The 22,795-nt window shown below is 39.9% G+C and overlaps 1 protein-coding gene across 3 annotated transcripts in view; it reads left to right on the top strand.

Annotated features, from left to right (window-relative positions):
* The window catches only part of TMOD2 (tropomodulin 2), a 53,426-nt gene extending 31,495 nt beyond the window's left edge, over positions 1 to 21,931 (top strand). For 2 of the 3 annotated variants that reach the window (XM_036835744.1, XM_036835742.1), the window contains 3 exons: positions 5,887 to 6,030; positions 12,037 to 12,181; positions 14,109 to 21,931. In XM_036835744.1, the coding sequence (XP_036691639.1) occupies positions 5,887 to 6,030; positions 12,037 to 12,181; positions 14,109 to 14,143 (324 nt within the window). In that variant the 3' untranslated portion in view covers positions 14,144 to 21,931. The remainder of the gene's footprint in view (positions 1 to 5,886; positions 6,031 to 12,036; positions 12,182 to 14,108) is intronic. The other variant, XM_036835743.1, reaches the window with a different exon arrangement.
* Positions 21,932 to 22,795: the final 864 nt, after the last annotated feature.

A 22,795-nucleotide genomic window follows, 5' to 3' on the forward strand; every position in this document is an offset into this window, starting at 1 on the left:
GCACATGCCGCGGAGCAACTAAGCCTGTGTGCCACAACTACTGAGCCTGTGCTCTAGAGCCCACGAGCCACAACTACTGAGCCCACGTGCCGCAACTACTGAAGCCTGCGCGCCTAGAGCCCATGCTTCGCAGCAAGAGAAGCCACCGCAATGAGAAGCCCGTGCACTGCAACAAAGAGTAGCCCCTGCTCGCTGCAACTAGAGAAAAGCCCGTGTGCGGCAATGAAGACCCAACGCAGCCAAAAATAAGTTAAAAAAAAAATAGCATTAAAAACGGACAACATGAAAGTAATGACTACCCATCACAGTGTTGGCACAGAGTAGATATTTGAAAAATACTTGTTAAATGAATGAATGAACATGCCCTCCAACCTCTCAGCATTAGACAATATTTCCATGATGACGATAGCAAATTTGAATTAAGCACTCATGTAAAAGAGGGGCTAAGCTACAGAACTGATGTTTTCACCAGCATTTCTTACATATCTAAATTTGTAGGTTGAAAGCAGTTTTGAATTTGAAACCTATCATTAAAATAGCAAAAGAGCAGAACTAGATTATTGGTAAGGTGAATTTAGCAATTTAAGGGTTCTTATCTATGTATGATTTTGTGTTATAATCTCTGCCCTTTAGTAGGCTTGTTTTCAATAAAGCAAAAATATTCACAGTACATTTTGTAAGTAAGTAACTAAAGGGATAAATAAATGATTTGTCGTTTCTGTTTAATATATTATTTACAGTAAAATGGCAGGGATGCAAACAGTGTATAGTTCATTGTCAGCACTACTAGTAAGCAGTCTAACTTCTACTCTAAGTCAAATAGATAACTTGCTAAATGGACTAAATAAATTTCAAATATAATAATCTCTTTGTTACTGTTTTTAATCCAACAACTATGTATTGAATGTATGCCATGTGACAAGCAAACCATACAACTGCAAGGAAAAACTATTATCCTTGAGGGTGTGAACAGAAAAGCCTCTTTCAGCCTTATGCCTGGATGGCTTCACATGGTCCAGCCCTCACCTGGCTGACCCCAGGTAGTTCCCCTTTCAGCTGTGCTATAGTCAGGAAAGAACTTTTCTGTAGGTTGTAATTTGGTTGATTACCCCACAGGCAACAGAGATATTCAGACTGTGATTATGGCTGAACTTGCTGTTGAGAACTTGCTGTTGAGAATTACAAATCAGCATTAAAGCAAGAGCTTCAAGAGACTTTTCTATGTAAGGTTCAGAAACAGATTCAACAAAGTACTTGTGGGATTATTGTGAATATAGACCAGCTATGTGTATGTGAGATGACATTATCCCCATTTTACAGATGTGGCAACTGAGGCTCAGAGTTTGAGTAATTTAACTAAGATTACCCAGCATGTGGCCAAGCCAGGAAGCAAACTTAAGTGACCTGTAATCAAATTCAGTTTGCCATGCTCCAAGCACTTCCATATAATCACACCTATAGCAGGGAGTATTAATGAAACTTGCCACAGTAATGAATGCCGATGTAGAGAAAAGGCCCAAATATGTAAAAAAATGCTATTACGTATTATTAACAGATATGCCACATACAAATCAGAAGTTTCGGACAGCGCTGTCCAATAGGAATAAAATGAGAACCACAAATGTAAGCCACATGTGTAACTAAATTTTCCAGTAACCACATTAAAAAAAAAAACAAAACAAAAAACGGTGAAATTAAACTTAATAATGTATTTTATTTAAACCACCATATCCAAAATATCATCATTTCAAAATGTAATGTGAAGATGTAATGAGGTCTTTTACAGTATTTTTCCATACTACATCTTTGAAATCCAATGCATGTTTTACATTTACAGCACATCTTGATTCAGAACAGACGCTTTTTAAGGGCTTCATAGCCACCTGTGTCCTGTGCCTACCACTGGGATGGTACAGGTTTGGACAGTGCGGGAAACTGCTTTTCCGGGCAATTCTATAAAGTACTGAAAGCAAAACCTTCTCTTTAAAAATGTATTTCTACTCTAATTATTTATGTAACCTTTAAGAAATCTAGTCTTTGTTTTACTAATGTTATTATCCCCAGCACGTGTAATAGATGCTCAAATATTCGCTGAACTGTGGTGAACCTGGGCCTACAGCCCAGCATTATGTTTGGCTGGATCTCTCTTCCCTGTTTTGTTCAATATGTGAAAAGTGTTTTCTCAAGTTTAAAAGAAATTGGCAGGATCATGGCTACTTGCCAAGAGGTCCTGCAACTTTTTTACAAAGGCCTAATTGCTCTGACATTTTGTTAGTCTAGAAATAGAAGTAAATCCCAAAGCTTGGAGCGTCCATAAGGAAAGGCTTGATGCATTCCCTTCTGGGGCTCTAATTAAAATGCATACACTTAATTCTAACTAAAGACCTAGCACTGAATAAATGCACTTTAGTTTACATGGTGTACAATAACATCAGTCCAAATCCTTGAGCTTCCTGGTAGTTCAAGCAACTGCTTGACTAATACACAGGATTGATTATTCTTCTAGTCCAGTGATTGTCAACTCAGGGTGATTGTGCCCTCCAGGAACATTTGGCAGTGTCTGGATATATTTTGGGTTGTCATGACTGGGAGGGGTACTGTTGGCATTTCGTGGGTCTCGGAGACTGCTAAACCTCCTACAATACACAGGACAACCTCCCACAACAAAGAATTATCCAGCTTCATGTCAGTAGACCCGAGGTTGGAAACCCTGTTCTTGTCCCAAGTTGGATTCCTTCTCCTCTTCCTTCTTCTTGTCTTTTCTGCCATAAAAGCAGTTAAAATAGTTCAGAAGTTCCTTGTTCTACTCCCCAGAGCAATCACTGTTAGCAGTTTGTTTTTCATTCTTCTTATTGTCTGTATGATTTTAATTAAAGTGGTTTTCAATCCTTGCTGAACATTAGTCACCTGGAGAGCTTTTCAAAGATGCAGTTGTAAATCAACTACACTTCAATAACAAAAAACAAAACAAAACAAAAAAACAACTGTCCAGGCCACAGCCTGAGATTCTGATTTAATTCATCTGGGGTGGGGCCCATGCACTGCTATATTTTTTAAAGCTTCCAGGTCATTCTAATATGCAACCAGGGTAGAAAAGCACTAATATACATGCACTTATATTTTTGATTTATTATCTTAGACAATTTTTGATTCTCCATTAGAAAAGATGAGGGCAGTTCTGTACTCACTCTCCCTTGTATTCCTCCTTCCTTTTCTACCTCTGAGTTGTAGTTATTCTATCATTTCACACATTTGAGCTTTATACATTTTATGTCATTATATTCTGTTATGTATATAGATTGACTCCAAAAAAATTAAAACATCACCAGCATTTACAATTATCTGGCTGTATAAATATATAAATCTCTGTTCTCATGGGCCTTAAAATCTGGTGACTGATGGCAGTCTGATTCTTGTTCCTTTGTGAGTAAATTTTTCTTGCTAAAAACTTTTAGGACTCTCTCTTTTCTCCTGGAGTTCTGAAATTTCACCTGTATGTGCCCACATATGAGTCTTTTATTTAGTCTGCTGAGCATCCAGCAGTTTCTTTCAGTTAAAAACTTGAAGCTTTCTTCAACTCTGGGAAATTTTTCCCTATTATTTTATAGTTTCTTCCTTTCTGTTGTCTTTTTTTTTTTTGGTCCTTCTGAAACTCCAGTAAGATGAATGTTGAGCTTCTGGATCTTTCCCTCCATACCTCCTAACATTTCTCTTGTATTTCCTCTTTGTCTTTTACTCTCCTTTTTTTTTTTTTTAATTTACTTATGGCTGTGTTGGGTCCTCGTCTCTGTGCAAGGGCTTTCTCCAGTTGCAGCAAGCGGGGGCCACTCCCCATTGCGGTGCGCGGGCCTCTCACCATCGCGGCCTCTCCCGTTGCGGAGCACAGGCCCCAGACGCGCAGGCCCAGCAATTGTGGCTCACGGGCCCAGTTGCTCCGCGGCATGTGGGATCCTCCCAGACCGGGGCCCGAACCCGTGTCCCCTGCATTGGCAGGCAGACTCTCAACCACTGCGCCACCAGGGAAGCCCCTACTCTACATTTTTTTAAAACATCCTCATTTCCGTGTTCTAGATCACCAACCTGCTCTTCAGCCATGATCATTTTATAATTCTAAATGCCCATTGCTTTTTAAAATTTCAATGTAGTACAGATTTTCAAAACTTTTTCTTGTTCTTTGTCCTCTTTTTTAAAATATATGTAATAGCCAGTCTTTATTTATTTTATGGCTACGGTGTTTTTTCTTTCTCCTTTTTCTTTTCTTTTTTTTTTTTTTTTTTTGAAGTAGGGCAGGGTGGAGAGAGACTATAACAATTAGAAGTTTTACATATTTCTGTTTTCTGAATAATCTCTGTTCCCTGTATGGCATGTTCTCCTGTTTGGTCAACTTGGCTTCTCTCTTTCATGGTGTTGGTTTTCTTAATATGTCTAGTAATCATTGGTTGTCTGGTCATATTTCCAAATAGAGAACAAAACTGATTTGTGTAAACCGGGACTATTTCCTCTCCTGTTATGTCGATCTGGTTCACCAACAGATCTCTCCCTTATAAGGGAAGCCCCTTTATGTTTCTCCATTTGTTACCAACTGACAGGCCACATATTTTATTTATTAATTATTGACTCTGCCCCTCCTACTCAAATATAAGCTCCCTAGAACAGGGATTTTTGTTTCTTCTACTGCTAGCACACAGTAGAAGCCTGATAAATAGTCTTTTTTGGTTGAATGAGTGAGTGCAGGCAGGTGAATTGATTGGCGGCCTTCCCTGCAGTGTGTGCATGAGAAGCTGGCAGGCAACCAGGGAGTCCTCTGCAAGTGCTCCAGTTAGTAGGGCTTCACTCTGCAAGGGATACATTTCAGTATATTTCCTTCCTGGGCAATTGCCGCCTCTCCTCTCCCTTCTCCGACACAGTATCTGGTGGAAGATCTGGAGGTGCCTCAGTTTCTGCACTGCTTCTCTCTTGGGACCTAGCACCCTCACTAGAGCCTCTTCCTGGGAGATTTCTCACTGATGGTTATGCAGGCAGTGGCTCTTTTTCAGGGAAGCCGCAGGGAGGGATGGTGTGCTCGCCACCTGCTCTAGCTGATCCACCTGTTCCTAAGGGAGCTCTTTAATGAGACGCCCTAATCAGCTCTTACCTCTGGCATCTCAGGCAATTTTGTGCTAATTTCTCCACCAATCTTTCTGTTTTCTGTGTTTTAGCAATTCTTCAAGATAATGGCCCTCTTTTTTTGTTTTCTTGCACTGTGAGAGTTCCAGCCACTTAAAAATTATATCTTTTCTTCATGACAGTGGGAAACTTTGGGAATAAAGGAAGCAGACAGGTTCATGTGTACAGTCTGCTGTCTTGAACTGGGAGGAGTCTTTAGCAGTTCTGCCACTCTGAGTGTTGATTTTGTTCCAAAAGTTATCTTTGAAAAATCCTGATTTGTGATGACCTGAAGTAGTGCCCAAATGCTAGTCAATGATAAAAAATTTTTATCCATTCATAGTAAAAGGGGAATAATTCTGAGACTATGTCGTTTCTACACTTTTCCTAATGTTAAAATGCCTTTTCTCAAAAAAAGAAAAAAATTGACAATGATAACAGATGGTAGTGAGTTTTTTTTTTAATGTCCTTACTTAATAAAACAAAGTTGTTAATTCTATGTCAGTATCTTTTTTTTTTTTTTAGTTTTGCATGTATATGAAATTCATAAGTCTGGACTGCTGAACTGAACTATCTTTTTGCATTTTTTAATTATTATCTTTGTTACTTGGAGGTGAAAGTATGATTTAACTAAGGTTTTCTTTAAGTACTGTAAAAAATATGTATTTAATGTGGGGGTGGGAAGCTTAGTAAATAAATCTTCAGAAACCCTAATGGTTATTTTCTTTTTCACATAATAAGGCTTTTGCAGATATGCTAAAAGTAAACAAGACCTTGAAAAGTCTAAACATAGAATCCAATTTTATCACTGGTACTGGGATCCTGGCCCTTGTAGAGGCACTCAAAGAAAATGACACCTTGACAGAGATCAAGATCGACAACCAGGTGAGTTAACGCACAGGGTACATGTGAAAGGGAGGAATACCACAATGGAGGGAGTTAAAAGACAAAGTTCTGTGACTCAGTTTGATGTTCTGGCTTTCTGGTAAATTATGACAGCTTCCAGCATGTGGAGGGTGTGTGGGAGAGCATATTAATGATTAAACGGTGCACAGTGGGGAAGCCTGAGACAGAAAGCTCTCCCCAGCCCTGCGCTCGTCAGGCACCAGAGGAGGAAAAAGAGGAGATGGGGGCAGGTGTTGACAGCTGCTTTGTTCAGCCTTCATCATCCTTGCCTCTTAGCAGGAACTTCAGCGCAGTCCTGCCCCAGCCTTGCTGTTGCCTCTCGCTGGGACTATGAGAAAAGCAGAGTGGCCACACCCAGAAACAGACTCCTTGTCCTTGGTTGGAGGCTGCCAGAGCCAAAAGAGCAGTCCCGGGCTCCTGCTGTCTGGTGCTGGACACAGAGCCTTGTTTCAAGGACTCGGGGTTCTAGTAGATGGCCTGGCTTAGAGTAGTAGTCCACACCCACAGTGTGATCACAGTCTCAGCTCTGTTGCAGCAAGGCTCCAGGTCCCACCAACAGCCAAAGCAAGCCGCTTTTCCCTGGAGCCACCCCCTCCTGTACCCCGAAGACCTCTTTTTCCCAGCGTCAGCCTACAGTGTTGCTGTAGTCGCTCTGCTGGTTTCAGCTGGTTCCTGCTCTCAGACAGCAGCTCTCAGTTCTCAGCATGATGCTGTGCCCTTCCCCTTTGGCTACAGGGACGTGTCTGCGGTGGGATTCAGTGAATCTGCGAGGTCTAGACACTGTATAGTTGGAATAAAGGGCCTTGGAATGGACCAGAAAGAGGAGAAAGCAAGGAGACTTGTGCTGTGAGCATTCCCCTGTGGGGTGACGGGATGGGCAGTAGGGGAAGTGACCCCTGCATGGCTAGGAAAATCCCTGGTCTAGACCCTCCAAGATGTGATGAAACCCCAGGGTCCCACCCAAGACTATTGCCTAAGCCTGGAGACCCCCAGCAGATCCCATGAATAGTTCTACTCTCCTTTTTGTTTTTTTTTTTTTGCTAACCAGAACAAGTGGGCTGTTTCAGTGCAGGTCCTCTGTCCCTAGACTCCTCCTGAGCCTTGTTGCCAGGGGAGCAGGGGAACCCCACCGGGAGACAGGTACTCCCTCACTCTCACCCTCCCTAGAAGGGATGCATTATCAAAACAGCTTTCCCTTGCAGAGGTGTGGAGTGAATCCCTGGGAATGTGCACACGTGGCTGTACACATTTAGGAAGCTCGCTCCTGTGTATCCTAATGTGTCCAGCTGCTAGTAAATTAGAGCGTGGGAGAGTAGGAAAACAAGCTAGAGGGAAATATTAAGTGAGTGAAAAGAAGTGATAGCTCAGGGGTATATATCAAATAGGCTAGTATCAGGAAGAAGTTATGAGGACTCTTAGTAAATATTTCCAGGAGTGCTAAGACAGAATTGGATACCTCATTCCAAAGTATGTTTAACTTTCTGTGTTGGTTCAGGCCATTGTGAAACCCCATATCTGAAATAATGTTCACGTACTTTGTTACCAGTTCCTTGTAAGGTACTACCTAGTTAGGGTTGCCAGATAAAATACAGTTAAATTTGAACTTCAGATAAACAATGAATTATTTTTAGTATAAGTATGTCCCATGAAACATTTGGGACATACTTATACTAAAAAATTATTTGTTATTTATTGAAATTCAAATTTAATTGTGTGTCCTGTATTTTTATTTACTAAATCTAGCAACCTTATACCTATTAAATGAGCTGAAATCCTGAAAATTTAGAATAGAGTAGCTTTTTAGAATGCATGTGAAGAAGACCCTGAAATATAAAGTCTGCTCTCTTAAATCCCTCTGAAGCATCAAACCTCATCTCCCGTCCTCAGTCATCTAGGGATGGATTTGTGTAATTTTTCAACTTTCATCTTGCAATATGCTTCTGAAATGGCTTCTCTTTACTTGCGATAAGAAAGAGTGTTAAGTTCTAAAGCAACTGGAAAAATTATTTGCTTTATTCCAATGAAGGAACTTCAGACTCAAAACTTCTCTTCCATCCAAATTTTCTTCGTTGACTCATAGACTGTTAGAAGTAGACCTCAGTTTCCTCATCTGTACAGGAAGGGTTTGAAATAAAATAATCTCTAAGACAGTTTCCTCAGGAAGGGCCAGCAGCTGAGACCAATTTAGCATCATTGCAGCAGGCAGCTGCACCAAAATGAAGGCCTGCTGAGAATCCAGCACTGGCGTGAGCTGCCATGACTAAGCTCCAGGTAAACAAGTGATGATTTAATCAGGTGCCCCTGTGAGAAGAACAATCAGTGATGCATATTAATGAAACAGATGGGTAACTGCTAAATAAATTTGAGTAGAGAAAAAAGGTCACAAAAAAGGTGATCTGAAGGACTGTGTGCTTTTGTTTTTTTTTTTTTTTTTTTTTTTTTTAATTATTTGCTTTATTTTTTAATTTTATTTATTTATTTATTTATTTATGGCTGTGTTGGGTCTTCGTTTCTGTGCGAGGGCTTTCTCTAGTTGTGGCAAGTGGGGGCCACTCTTCATCGCGGTGCGCGGGCCTCTCACTATCGTGGCCTCTCTTGTTGCGGAACACAGGCTCCAGACGCGCAGGCTCAGTAGTTGTGGCTCACGGGCCTAGTTACTCCGCGGCATGTGGGATCTTCCCAGACCAGGGCTCGAACCCGTGTCCCCTGCATTAGCAGGCAGACTCTCAACCACTGCGCCACCAGGGAAGCCCTGCTTTTGTTTCTTTTTCTTTGTATTTAGCGACTTAAAAAAGAGAAACATCCAAATTATAAGAAATTTTGGTGCCCATTTGTTGCCCTGGGTTTATACAACACAAAAGATCTCAAATCAAGAAAAAAAAAGACTCAGGCTAAGAAAGGAAGATGCTCTATGCTATACTACTTTCTCCCCTTCTTTTTTATATGCCCTCCTCCCAATATAATTTTCTTCGGCTCTTATACCCTTTTATCACCACAGCACGCTCAAGCTGTATATTACCCAAATCTAAGACTCCAAATGCCTAAGATTTGTGAGGGGAAATAGAGGGGTGTTATGTCATCCCCCTCAGTCAGCTACATCCATCTTGAGCTCCTTCTGCCCTTGGATAGCACCTTTGGCCGCCCCCGGGGGCATAAGCCATAACTATGGCAGCCCCGACCTTAGCTCAAGTCTCAGTCTCTAATACAGCCCCGTTGTTTGAAAGTGTGTCATGAAGTAAAGTTGCTCATGAAACTTTAAGGTCAGTATCTCTTACCTTTTTTGCTGCCTCTCCCTCCCATGGCCCTACGCTGCTGAGAACAGTAATCTCTATACTGTGGATACCCAGAATTGTTATTTTCTGACTGGAAATATCACATTTTGCTCATTTCTTGGGGAGAGACTCATTTGACAGGTTGCTGGATGAAAAGAAAGAAGAGGAACAGAGTTAAGCCTTAGAACTTGCCTAGAACACAAAAATTCCTCCATTAACTTTTCTTCTTCATCTGCTCAATACTTAAATTTTCCAAATTTAAAAGATATATATATATTTAAATATATCTTTTAATATATTACGTATTTTAATATATTTAATATATTTAAAAGGTGTGTGTATATATATATGTATTTAATATATTTAATCAAAATTGCATGATTCAGGCACAGACATAGACTTGGCAAAGCTATAGGGTCCAGAAACACACCCAAGTACACCTGAGAATTTTGCAGCAAGGTAGTATTTCAACTCAGTGGGGAAAGAATGAAGTAAAAGATGGTGGGAGTACTCACTAGCATTTTTTTTTAAATTTCTATTGGAGAATAGTTGATTTACAGTGTTGTGACTCACTAGCATTTTGGAACAAAATTACGTTGGGGCTCTATCTTAATTCTTCTACTAAAATTCATTCCAGGTAAAATGAAGATTTAAATATTAAAATATATGAAATCATAAAACAAATGGAAGAAATGAGAAGTAGAGAGGCTTCCTCAACATGACATAAAATCTAAGAGACTAATAAATTTGACTATATGAAAATGAAAAAAGGTCTTAATCAGAAAGTCAAAAGACAAACTGAGCAAAGTTTTTTTAGCATACTTGACAAAGGGCTAATTTCCTAATATATAAATTTTAAAAACAGGAACCACAAGCTGGTAGAAAAATATACAAATGACAGAGGTTGGTAGTTTCCAAACAAAGAAATATAAATGCATAAGAAAATTAATTGTTCTTAGTCATAATTTGAGAAATGCAAATTAAAGCAATTAAATAAGTACAAGTGAAATAAATTTTTACCCCTTAGATTGAAAAAGGTGAAAAATGTTCATAATATCCCATGTTGGCTAAAGTAGGGAACACTAGCTCTCCAACACTATCAGCAGGAATAAAAATCATCACAACCTTTGACGGTAAGTCAGTAATTTATCAAAATTTGAAACATGCTTACTCTTGGGCCCAGCTATAATTTGCCCTACAGGCACACTGGCAGAAATGCCCCAGGACGTACTTTGTGTGCAAGGGAAGTTCACCATAGCATAGTTTGGAATAGGAATGGAAAGGAATGTAGCAGTCAGTAGAGCATAGCTAAATAAATTATGATCACTTACTACAATACAGTGCTGCTCAATTGTTTACAAGGATGAGGGAAACATACTTACCTACATGAAAAGATGTTCTTAATGTTAAATGAAGAATAAAAACATGTTTCAGAACAATATGCTAGTGTGACCCATTTATGTGAAAAAAAGCGTAGATGTACATGTGATTACGTAGACATATGAATGCACAGAAAATGTTTCAAAGACTACATGCCAAACTGGCTTTCTCTATGGGGAATGGGAATACTGGGGAAAGGGAGCTTTTATATTTTATACACTTTTTTTGTTTGTCTTTTCTTTGTACTTTCTAAAAAAATTAATGAATATAGTATGAAAAAATATACTATGTTCCTTAAATTTAACTGTAAATTCCTAAATTTACATGCCCCATTTTTTTTTTTTAAAGCACTTTTCTTTTTTATAGCTACTTTATTTATTTATTTTATTTTATTTTTGGCTGTGTTGGGTCTTCGGTTCATGCGAGGGCTTTCTCTAGTTGAGGCAAGTGGGGGCCACTCTTCATCGCGGTCCGGGGACCGCTCTTCATCGCGGTGCGCGGGCCTTTCACTATCGCGGCCCCTCCCGTTGCGGGGCACAGGCTCCAGACGCGCAGGCTCAGTAGTTGTGGCTCACGGGCCCAGCTGCTCCGTGGCACGTGGGATCTTCCCAGACCAGGGCTCGAACCCGTGTCCCCCGCATTAGCAGGCAGATTCTCAACCACTGCGCCACCAGGGAAGCCCCATGCCCCATTTTTTAACTCTACTTTTTAAATTATTATTCGATGTCTCAACTTAAAAAGCAAACAGACAAAAAGCCTCTTTCCACCAACTTAAAAAACTTAGGGGATTTTCCTGGAGCCCAATAACCCCTTCAGTGTTCGATAATTCAACTAGCTACAGTTCAAACCACTTTAATAAAGCCTCTTGAGGATCTCCTAGTGAGACTGTTGGGAGAGAATGGCCCATCTTCAGTTATTTTTGGATATGGACCCCAGAACAGAAAATTCCATAATTGGATTGATTGCTATAAGACAGTGTCACTATTAAAAAAACACCCTTTGTTTAAACAGCAGGTACTGGGGTAATTGGAAACACCAAGTATTAGTTTTGCTTTAATTTTACATCTGGAATTGTCTTTTCCTTCATAAATAATTTGCTTAGCCTTTTCAGTTTAACATGCCAGCAGATTCAGCTGTCTGTTGGATTTTGCTTCTCCTCAAGGAACAGTTCTCAAATAACTGTATGAGAGAAAATACCTCAAGTGATTTTGTCCCTTTCAATTTGAGACTTTTGCCTTTTTATCCAACAAATAGCCATGCATCTTTCCCATGCGAGTAACTGTTTCCTCTTCCTTCTTGGCCATTCTCTGTATGTGTCCACACCTGCAATCAGAGGCAGCAGTTGGGAACAGCCGTAGAGATGGAAATTGCCCAGATGCTCGAGGAGAATTCAAGGATCCTCAAGTTTGGATATCAGTTTACCAAGCAAGGACCACGTACAAGAGTGGCAGCTGCCATCACAAAGAATAATGACCTGGGTAATGCAGCCACAATATGTGCTGTGAGCAATTAGAGGAGCAGGATGACCATTCATTTCTCCAGATATAACATCTCACAGATACCTTTCCACTGGCCTTTGGTGCCAGCCCTTCATCAGAAGCACATTATTACATGGTCATAGGAATCCTCATCATCTTCACAGTGTTTAAGTTTTATTGTAGCATTCTTTCAAGAGGAACTGTTTATTCTTTTTTTTCCGGACAGGCTTTGATTTTTGCTTGATTTCCTTTGTGCATTTACTTCTCCTTTACTTACTTCTTACACGTAATCACCCTCTGTTGTTATCTACACCACAAGATGGACACAGTGACATGGAAATTCCCAATTCACTTATGTTTGACTCCTGACTGTGCTTTTGTACTTGGGGTTAAATATGGTTATTGGTCATTTACATGTGAAATAACCTAACAGAGCTATGTTTTATAAAGGTTAAACTCAGAAGTAGCTTTTTCAGTTAGCCTCTCTTTAATCTTTCCTGCTACCCACTCTTTGCTGAGGACTTCTGTTAGAATGAGGTGAGGCATGTCCTGGTCAACCACAGCAAAGAAGAATGGGACTGATTGGGAAGGCTTGGTCTGGGGACATCCCAGCCACCTGAAGCAGTGTGGAGCAAGGCCATCCAGGTGCAGATAGTCCACTTGGCAAGCAGTCTGCCAATAACAGAGCTCAGTCCCCAGTCTGAGGTTCAGGGACAGAATGCCGGACCTTGGACAGGGAAACTGGACAAGGTGTCCCGCCACGTATAGTGCTGGCCATGGAGAGGGTTCAGATGGTGGACAAGATGGAAGCTTAGGGTTAGAACCAGAAGGGGGCAGGTACATGTTGGTGTCCTGTTTGCTGCCCAAGACCCTGAGGCCCAGCAAAGGTGCAGTGAATGGCACCCAGAGGCTGGCCAGGCATATGGCAATGCCTGCCTCCAAGGTGCAAAGGGTGAGGCTCAGGGGGCAGCCCAGCAAACAGGGCTTTGGGGAATGATTAGAGCAGCAGTTGGAAGATTCCTGGGAAAACATGTGGGTCCTCATCTGAACAACACGGAGAGCAAAGAAAAACAGGCAAAACAAGAGGTCTGAAGTAAATGGAGAGGCAGTCCTGAGACCAAGAGCGGCAGCTGTGGGCAACAGCTTTTGTTGAATTTTCTGCAGCCGAGCAGGAGCAGGCTGGGCTATTTAAAGTGGGAAGTTGAGGCAGGGCCACAGCCAGGGCACCTTTTCTTTTTTTTTTTTTGCCAAATCCAGGAAGATTGGAGCAGCCCTCTTCCTATCCACCAGAGGAGCCTGCAGGTGGGGAGGTGAAAGGGGGAAGAAGAGGGTTGCAGAAACTGGGAAGGCAGTCAGGGCAGCTTCTTTGATACTAAGTACCAGATTAAAGGAACCTTAATCTCTTGAGTTTGCTAGCCATCTGAATCATACCTTCCTTGGAGGTTGATACTTCGAAGTTTCCATTTAAAACAGATTTAGAAACTTTAAATTTCTGTTTGCAGCTCCTCCTGGTTTTCAATCCAGAATCAGAATTGTGAATGTGTCATCCTGGGGAGTTAGTTATAGCCAGTTGGTGACTGAGTTACACAGAAGCTGAGAAGATGTGTTGTGGATAAGTAAACATGAAAATATTTAGAAGTTCACTGTTTCGTGGGTTTGTTCTGGACCTTCTACTCCATAGAAATGGGAAAGCTCTAACATTCAAGTTCCCAACTATCAGACTTAGCTTTATATGAATGTAAATTACAAAAGGCACTAGACTATTCTATCATTTCCATTTATTGCCACGGGTAGTTAAATATTGAAATTTTTGATAACTGTATTCTCAAGTGTGTGAGATTGCTATTCTGTGTGATTATTGTTGTTTGTCTGAAGTTTAAGAAATATTCCTTCATTTTGTCTTTTTAAACCTTTCTTTCTCACCTAGTTCGTAAAAAGCGAGTTGAAGGAGACCGAAGATAAACTTCCACAAGAAGAGGAAGTTTCACCATGGTGGCAATTTCAAAACAAAAGCTCTTCTCCTTCTCCATTGGGACCATTTTATCAAAGGTTGTTCATTTCCGTTAACCACACAACTAATAATTTAATTGTTATTCTTTTTTAGCACTACGTATTTGTCTTGGATTTTTAAACGTATACAATTGTTTTATTTGCTCGTGGGCACCTCTGGCAACTTGCACCAATGGACTTATGCAGATCTTAGTGGGTGACAACAATTGAAAATGGTTTAGTGACTTTCATATTAGGTGGTCTTGCTTTCTTACATGAACTTTTTTTTTTAACCATTGAAAGGAACTTAGTATATAAATGTGTTTGTAACTGTGATTAAGATAGAGGCCTATCTCTGTTTACATGCATAGCTTTGAGTTAGGCTAAATACGTCAGAAGTGTTCTGCTGACCACATAAGAAGTTAGTATTGCCAATCTTTCACTGGGTGAAAAAATGTGACCAACTTAACACAAATTCTCCCTTAGTTCCAGAAAAATCACTAAATGCACATGCCCTACTGGTTGAAGATCAGTGGTATCATCTTCATAAAAAGAAGACAGCATTATGATACATAAGCATAGCTTTAGCAAATAGGTATGAAATATTCTTTCACCCACAAAAATAGCTTCAAACCAGACTCACAAGTAGCAAAATGAATTAGCATGCCTACTTTTACTGATTATTCCACGTAAATTCGATCTTTAACATCACTCTATGGATAACTTTTTACAAAGATGTTTTAAAGTTTTCCAGCCATGATGGCAAATTTTTAAATTTTAGCAAGAGGGAAGCTTTTAAAATAGTACATTCCTAAAAAAAACAATAATAATCGCACCTTAAGGTTTTCTGTTACACATGATTGCATTATTTTGGCAAATTTTAGAAGCATTTATTGCTTTGTCTTTAGGGCAACAAGATCACAGGATGAAATGTGAACATTCAAGTTAATTATACAGATTTTGTCCACATGGCATGATCCATCCAGACATTTTCAAACATCAGGAAAAAATATGAATTATCGTTTATCCAGATGTTTGTCATCCCAAGGACAAAGCCTGTGAAAGTACGACTGAGATGATTGCATGGTAGATGCATGAATCTTTTCATCTAGCAGTGCACCGGTGCGATATTAAGCTAAGGAAACATGTGACTGCAGCCTTTGGCACCAGCTCACAGGTCGTTGGTAACTGTCAGTGCCTGAGGCTGGACTTGGTGACCCTCTGACACTGCCTTAGGCACCTCTGCCTCCCTTCCCCACCTCCTTTCCTTCCAACTCATTCTCTTTTTTCTTCTTTTCCTTATAATTCTGAGCCTTGTAAAGGTGACATCCTTTGTCCTGGTGACAACTGGATCTAAAGAAGTTGCTGACTCAGGCAGAAGGTGGGCCCAATCCAGAATTTACTAAGTAATTGAGTGTTCCTGAGTTGCTTGATAGCAGTAAAACAAATAAATGAAAAAACAATTCATATATTATTCTAGTTAGTTTATAAAGCACGTGGAAACTGTTTAGGATGGAAAGCCCTTATAAAATTGAACATTTACCTGTATTATAAGTGCCCACATCTCTATCTCTAAAATCCTTTGGAAAAGAAAATAGAAGAAAACAAAATAAAATCCTTTGAGACATAAGAATATTTTATACTTTTTGAGGGAATAATGAGCAGAGCATGTTGAATTTTGGAAACGCTAAAAATCCTTTAACTTTCTACTGCATCTCCCTATCTATCTATCTATCTATCTCTGTAGCAACTACTATTGGACAGTTTTCAGTCTGATTTTTTCTTTCCCTCTTACTCATTTAGGTGTGGTATGTTAGAGCCAACTCACAGGCTTACTCATTATTAAATTATCAAGAATTTTGTAAACTGGTTGTTAAACACAACCATTATTAAAAAGTAAATGACATGCACTTACAATTAAATAAATTATATTAAAAAACAAAAGTAATACTCAAAAATACACTTTACTATTTTTCATACTCTTGAGATTATTTGCACTTATTGTGTCTGTATGGCAGAAATACTATATCATGGTGTGCTCTTATACATCTCTGCCCAGCTCAGTAGTTCTTCCCAACTCAGTAGTTCTTCCCAACTCAGAAGTTCAGTACTTCTTGTTGGTAGTTTGAAATTGGCCATGGTGGGAGTATTTATACCATGGAAATTAGCAAATGTTACAAATCAGGGCTTTCACCCCATCTCCCCTACCTCCAGTTTGCTGGTTAATAAACATTCAGCAGCACACCACTGGGTAAAATGTATACAGTTCTTCTCCTTCTTCTTCCTCTTCTTCCTCTCCCTCTCCCTTTCTCTCTCCCCCTCCCTCTCCCTCTTCTTCTTCTTCTTTTTGTATACATGTTTTGGTTACCATGTTGCCAGGGAAGACACATCTCTTAGTTGTCTTTCTCCTATCCCTTTAGATTTGTTGCAAATATGTTTAAGTGCAGAGTCACTGACATGCCCCTCTAAGTAAGGCTTTTTCCTTTCTTTTCTCATTTACTCTCTTTCTTGCCTTCACCCCTAAGAAATCTTGGATCCTACGGAGTGTTCCCTGCAGCCCCAAGGTGCTGTGGACTGGGGGCTAAAGCAATTCTTGGCAAACCCTGGCAGAAAGCAAGAAAAAAAATCAGGACTTGATAGTGACTGTGCTGCAGTTGTCGATAGTATTAAAGCAAGATAATGGGATATTGTCAAAATTTAGCACTGTTTTTAGCTTATAAAATAGTTGGGTCACATGTATATAGAGTCTATTAAATCAAATATTTATTGTTAATCAGTTTATCTTATCATTACCTGTGTTTTTGTAGTAGCTCGAAAGGTGACATTTCCATGAGTATTCATATAACTATTAGAAGATAAACTTACATTTGGGGGAGCCTATAAATCATTTAATTAGCCTAGGACTTCATTTCCCTGTCTGCCAAGTGTGTGTAAGTAGAAGCTCTTTCGTGATCCTGAGCATGATTAATCCCTTACCATCCATCATGGTGGGGCATAATGTATATAAAATATTTTTATATGTATGCATTTTGCCAAATATTATATCGAGATATTTGGCAACATCTGGACAATTGATTGAAAGGAGATCATCTCTCCCCAGACCATCTTCTTTCCCCTTTTAGACTTGTACAGGCCCACCCTAAGTGTAAAATCACTCACCTGGACTTGCAGGCTCCTATCACCAACACCCATCACAGCATATGTGGAAGATGACTTTTAGGAGATACATTTTGGAAGTCTAGAGAGATCATATAATTAGTTTAGCACTACATCTCCCCATCTGCCAGAAGTGTATAAAGGAAACTTTTATCCTCATCAGCATGATTAAATCCCTTCCTTTCATCTCGGTAGGGCATAATGTAAATACGCGCGCACGCGTGTGGGTGCGTGTGTGTATGTTGCCAAATATCCAAATATCTAACTGGGTATTTGACTGCATCTGGACCACTGATTGAAGGGAGGTACTCTCTCCCCAGACCCATTTCCCTTGTCCTTTTTAGAGTTGCTTCAGGCCCAGGTGAAATGTGAAATCACTCCCTAGAGTTTGTGGCTTATGTCACCAACCACCAAATTTCACAGCATGTATGGAAGATAACTCTTAGGGAATGAATATCAGAAGCCTGGAAATCATTTCATTGTTCCAGCACCAAATCTCTCCATATGCCTAAAGTGTATGGGTGAAAGCACTTTCATCTTCATCCACATGATTAAGCCCCTTCCTTCCATCTTTGTAGGATATATTGTATATAAATATTTTGTACATAAAGATCGCCAAATACTGTAAGGAGGTGTTTGGCCAAAGCTGGACTCCTGATTGAAGGGAGATGCTGTCTCCCAGTCCCTCTCCCCTTTCCTTCTCAGAGTTGCTGCGGGCCTAGGTTAGGTAGAGAATCACTAACCTGGAGGGGCTCATGCAACTCACCCATCTTAGAGCACGCAGTTCATCTTACAATAAAAGCCCATCTCCATTTAAAAACTGAGAAAGCATCCCAATGCCTATACTCCTCAAAACAATTTCCCTAAGGGAAGCCTGGCACATCAAACCAAAAGAACAGCTGCTTCTCTTCCAGACAGAAATGTGGCCCCTGGCAGGTCACCAGCATTAGGGAAACCAGTGTGTTCTGAATAACTACCATGAGACTATTTCAGACAGTCAAACTTGAAACCAGTTTAAGCATCAACATGTTTTAAATGTAAGATAGCCCTTTAAAATTTACAAAAGAGTTTGGGGGTATTTTCCTTTTTTGTGGGCGTGATGTACTTAGCCCTCTTCTAGGCACTGTGAAGGAGACAGGAAGTGAAAGAACTCTGGATTAATATAATTTGATCTGTGTTTCTGGGTTTTGGGGTAGAGTGCCTTATTGAAAAGTGGATACCATCTTTAGCTCAAGTATTGATTGCATAAGCAAAAACGGGCAGGGGGCAGTAAGCTGTGGATACTTTGTTCTGTGCTATGTTACCTGTACTCAGTGGAACTGTTTCTGGAGTTGGGTTTTAAGTCATGATTCTGAAGCTTCCTTCCTCTCTTCCATTAATGAAGCAATGACGGCTATTTTCATTTTAATGAATAGAGAACTAAGAAGAAATATTTTAGCTCTGCCTTCCAGTAGCAGTTTCCCCTTATTGCTCCTCATTTAAAATATCCCCACCACTCACCATGCCATCCTCAATGCTCAAGGATTGAGACACATGCAAAGGAGAAGTGTGAGAATGCTTGGGAGCATCAGGTGAGCCCTCTGGATGAAAATCACATGATCGGGCCCCCTGGTAACAAGCTGGAGAGAGAAAAGTACCCAGAACCTTAAGGATGTATTCATTGTTCTTGCTCCCAACTCTAGGTCAGATTGAATTTTGTTTTGTGGTTCAGGAGTTTAGTAGAGTGGAGGGGCTAAGTGCTGTGGGAAAGGAAGATGGAAATTAAAGGTTTTAATTTGCTTAAGGGTAGGAGTAAGCTCTGCTCAGCTTACCTCTTTCCCATCTGCCCCTAACAGCTATAATTAAACATTCAGTAGATGGATGGAGGAGTTGCAAGGTTTGAATTTATAACCTGCCTCTGGGTACTATTCTAGGAAGGTTGTACATGTACCAGAGGTTATCCCAGTTTTGTGATGCATCATTGACTTGGGAGAGGGTGAAGGAGACTAGACTTTTCTCTGACATCTTCCATGGTAGTCATTCTGAGCACATTGGCTCTGCTAGTTGGTATGGTGGAAGGACACCATACTAACAGGTTTGGAGGCTGACTCCTAATCCCATCACCAACACTTAGCAGGTATATGATCATGGGCAATTCATTCAATTGCCTGACAATTATAGACTATATAGGGGGAAGAGCACTGGATTTGGAGTCAAGAAACTTGGACACTTGGCTCCATACTTTCTTAGCTGGGAGACTTTGGGGCAACCACTTAGTCTCTCAAGCCTTAGGTTCTTCAGCTATACTATAATGGGAATAAACTTCACTAACTACCTCACAGACTTGTGGTGAGAATATAATCAGATAATGGGATGAAAACACTATACTGGAAAGGGCTATACAAAAGTGGGAGATCATTTTTATTATCTATTCACTAACGTTTTCCACTGCCTCTTGAATCCATTTTATTTTCTTCTAACCAACAATTACATCTCTCACATCTTTTTGAATATGAGGAATTAAAACATGGGTATGATGTAGGGGACTGGAATTATTTTACTTTCAACATAGAGGTGGGAGAAGTGTTTGATGGGCGCAGTGGGTGTTAGATATACCAGTGAAGTATGTGGGTGGGCATTTTCCTGGGCCACTTTGACAGTACCCTGGGATGTGATCAGGACCCTTGCAGAGACACTAAGGGGAGAGCAAACAGTGATTAAGAGTTGAGAGGAGGGTCTGGCGCACTGCTGCCCTCCTGTCAGCTTTGTCACTACTCAGGGGGTGGGGTAGGCTAAGATTTGAGGTGTGATTGGAGGCCTAGGAAAGAAGACTGTCCTTAGGGCCCCAACAGCTGTGTAACAGGCTCGAGCCCTGATGGTGAAGGGGAGAAAGTGTTACTTGTGAGATCAGCTCTCCTGGGCATCAGCTGCTTTGTTATCACCAGCAACCTTAGTCCTGGTCAGTATTATTTTCTGCTAAGAAAGATATTGAAACATAGCCTCAAGGAACTTTCATAAGTACTGGGAAGCAGGGACTGTCTCATCAATCTTTGCATCTTCAGTAACATCTAGTAAGGTGCCTTGTATATAATAGGTGCTTAATAAATGTTGCTTGAATTGAATTATCCTCCAGCCCCACAAGAATTATGCTCAATTTTCCACCAAGTGATATCTTTGGAAAATTGTACTGATTTGTATGTCAGCTATGTGTGACTTTGGGCAGGTCTTTCCATCTATCTTGTCTTCATTTCATTTGTAAAATGAAGTGAGTTAGATGCTCTCTAAGGTCCCTTCCAGCTCCCGAATGTTACAATCCTGTGATTCTAAATGTTTCCATTGCCTCTGAACTTGGGTGCGGGTGCGCAATGCCTCCCTTGTGGCTCCATCTCTCCTCCATAGGCTTTGTTCAAAGGAAGAGGTCTGAACATTCCACAGAGTTATTTGTTCCTCTGCAGCGGTTTTTACTGTTTTCAGAATAGTTCTGGAGGAGCAGCCTTTTTGACATTTTAAAATGTATGGTATTTTCTCCTTGTATTTTATTTCTCATGGTGGAGAAAGAGAGGAGGAAATGCAAAGAAAGAAACTGAGCACAGTAAACATGGCATGTTTTTCATAGGTTTTTATTTAGGAAGAGAGAGAGAGAGAGAGAGAGACTGTGTGTGTGTGTGTGTGTGTGTGTGTGTGTCTGACTGAGCACATATTGACTGGATAACAGAGAGAAGCCAATCAGAATCAGAAGTACACTGTGTGATTGGGAGAAGCTGGTCCAGGATTAAAACTTTCCCATGGATAATCTAAATGTGGATAGATAAGAATTGGCCATATGGTGAAATGAGGTGGATAGAAAATGTACTTTTTAAGGAAACTTTATTTTAGTACCAAATTTTGCCAGTGACAATCTTTAGTTAAGAAAGAAATTATTCTGAACTAAAATTCTCATCTCTGCCACTTTGGTTTTAAAAAAACCCCATTATATTCATGGAATAATATTTATATTTTAATTAAAACTTTATCTTAATTCTGTTTCATCTATTTAAAGAAAACAAATAAGCAGCATTTTTCATTGCATTTAAAAATGTAAAATACTTGCATGCCACCAATGTGTAATATCTTACCAGTTCAGATGCCTGTAATGTGTGACCTTATGTGTACCTGTATTGTTTTGAAGAGAACAAAGGAAATAATACTTTGTAAGCTGTTTACACTTATATTGGCAACATTTATCTGGCTAAGCAGTTATTGATAAATCCACGTAGTTTCATTTTTCATTTTGAAACTTTTCAAGGGTAGACATTGATTATATTCATTAGGGAATTAAAGATTAATTTGCCTTTTAAATGTGAAATTGAACATTATGTGGGAAATAAATGTGTAAAAAAGCAAAATGTATGAAGCGTGAAATACTTTTACCATGATAATTAATAAGGATCCCAGTCGGCACAGATAGGTGCAGTGTTTGGCCTTTTGGAATTTGCCAGCCTGACCTAATGCTAAGGTAAAGGTATACTGTTCTAATTAATCAAGATCTTTCTGCTTTCAAAGATGTAATGTATTCATTTGTGTCTGGAATGAAATTTCCAAGTGAAAATGTACAGAACATTAGGAATAATAAACTTTTCTTTTAAAATGAAAGTAAAGACTGATTTAATCTAGATAATTTTAAGACACATTGTCTCTTTAAAATAAATGATTGGCACCATGTTCTCATATTAGAAAAGTACATTTGCTAGAAAGGACCATAGAGTGCCCTTACTATGAGGAAGATAAGAAGTAGACAGACAACCAGAAGTAGCCAGAGGAGAAACAAGAACTCCTTATTAAAATGAAAATACACACACACACACACACACACACACACGCACACACACACACACACATTCAGCTAAACAGTTAACATTTCTTAGAATAAATGGGAGCAAGAATACAGATATACTTAACCCCAAATGCGTTAAGTATTTTACCTTGAATTTTTTTATATTAACTTTGGAATGAAATTTTTTGTAAGGTATGCTGGGATTCAAAACAGGGAACACGAAAAATAAAGTAACATTGTAAAGGCTTGTCCTGGAAAAACAAGAAAACCTACTCTTTCTGCCACCCTGTTGAACTCTGCCCTAACTCTTCGTCACTTAGACTGATGATGAGGTCCAAGAAGAAGCATAGGAGGCCTGTGTCTAATTTCTGTATTTGCTGTCTCATACCTTTTCATGGTCAAGGAGGTAAAGTAATTATTTTCTCTGAAGAATTCTCTCAGTCTCTGAGGCTGTAATGAATGGCAGTTACAGGTGTGCACTTTGGGGTCAGACTTGCCTAGTTCAGATCTCACTTCTGTTAGTTGTGTGAATTTCTGCAAATTACCTAGCCTTAGTCTCTTCACCTCTGAAATAGGAATCACAGTCGTACTTCACAGTAGGACTATTATGAGGATTCATGTGTAAAAATACTTAGAGCAGTGCCTGGCATACAGAAGGCACTTAGGTATTAGTATCC

Source organism: Balaenoptera musculus, chromosome 20, assembly GCF_009873245.2.
Source record: "Balaenoptera musculus isolate JJ_BM4_2016_0621 chromosome 20, mBalMus1.pri.v3, whole genome shotgun sequence".
In the NCBI taxonomy this organism is placed as follows: Eukaryota; Metazoa; Chordata; class Mammalia; order Artiodactyla; family Balaenopteridae; genus Balaenoptera; species Balaenoptera musculus.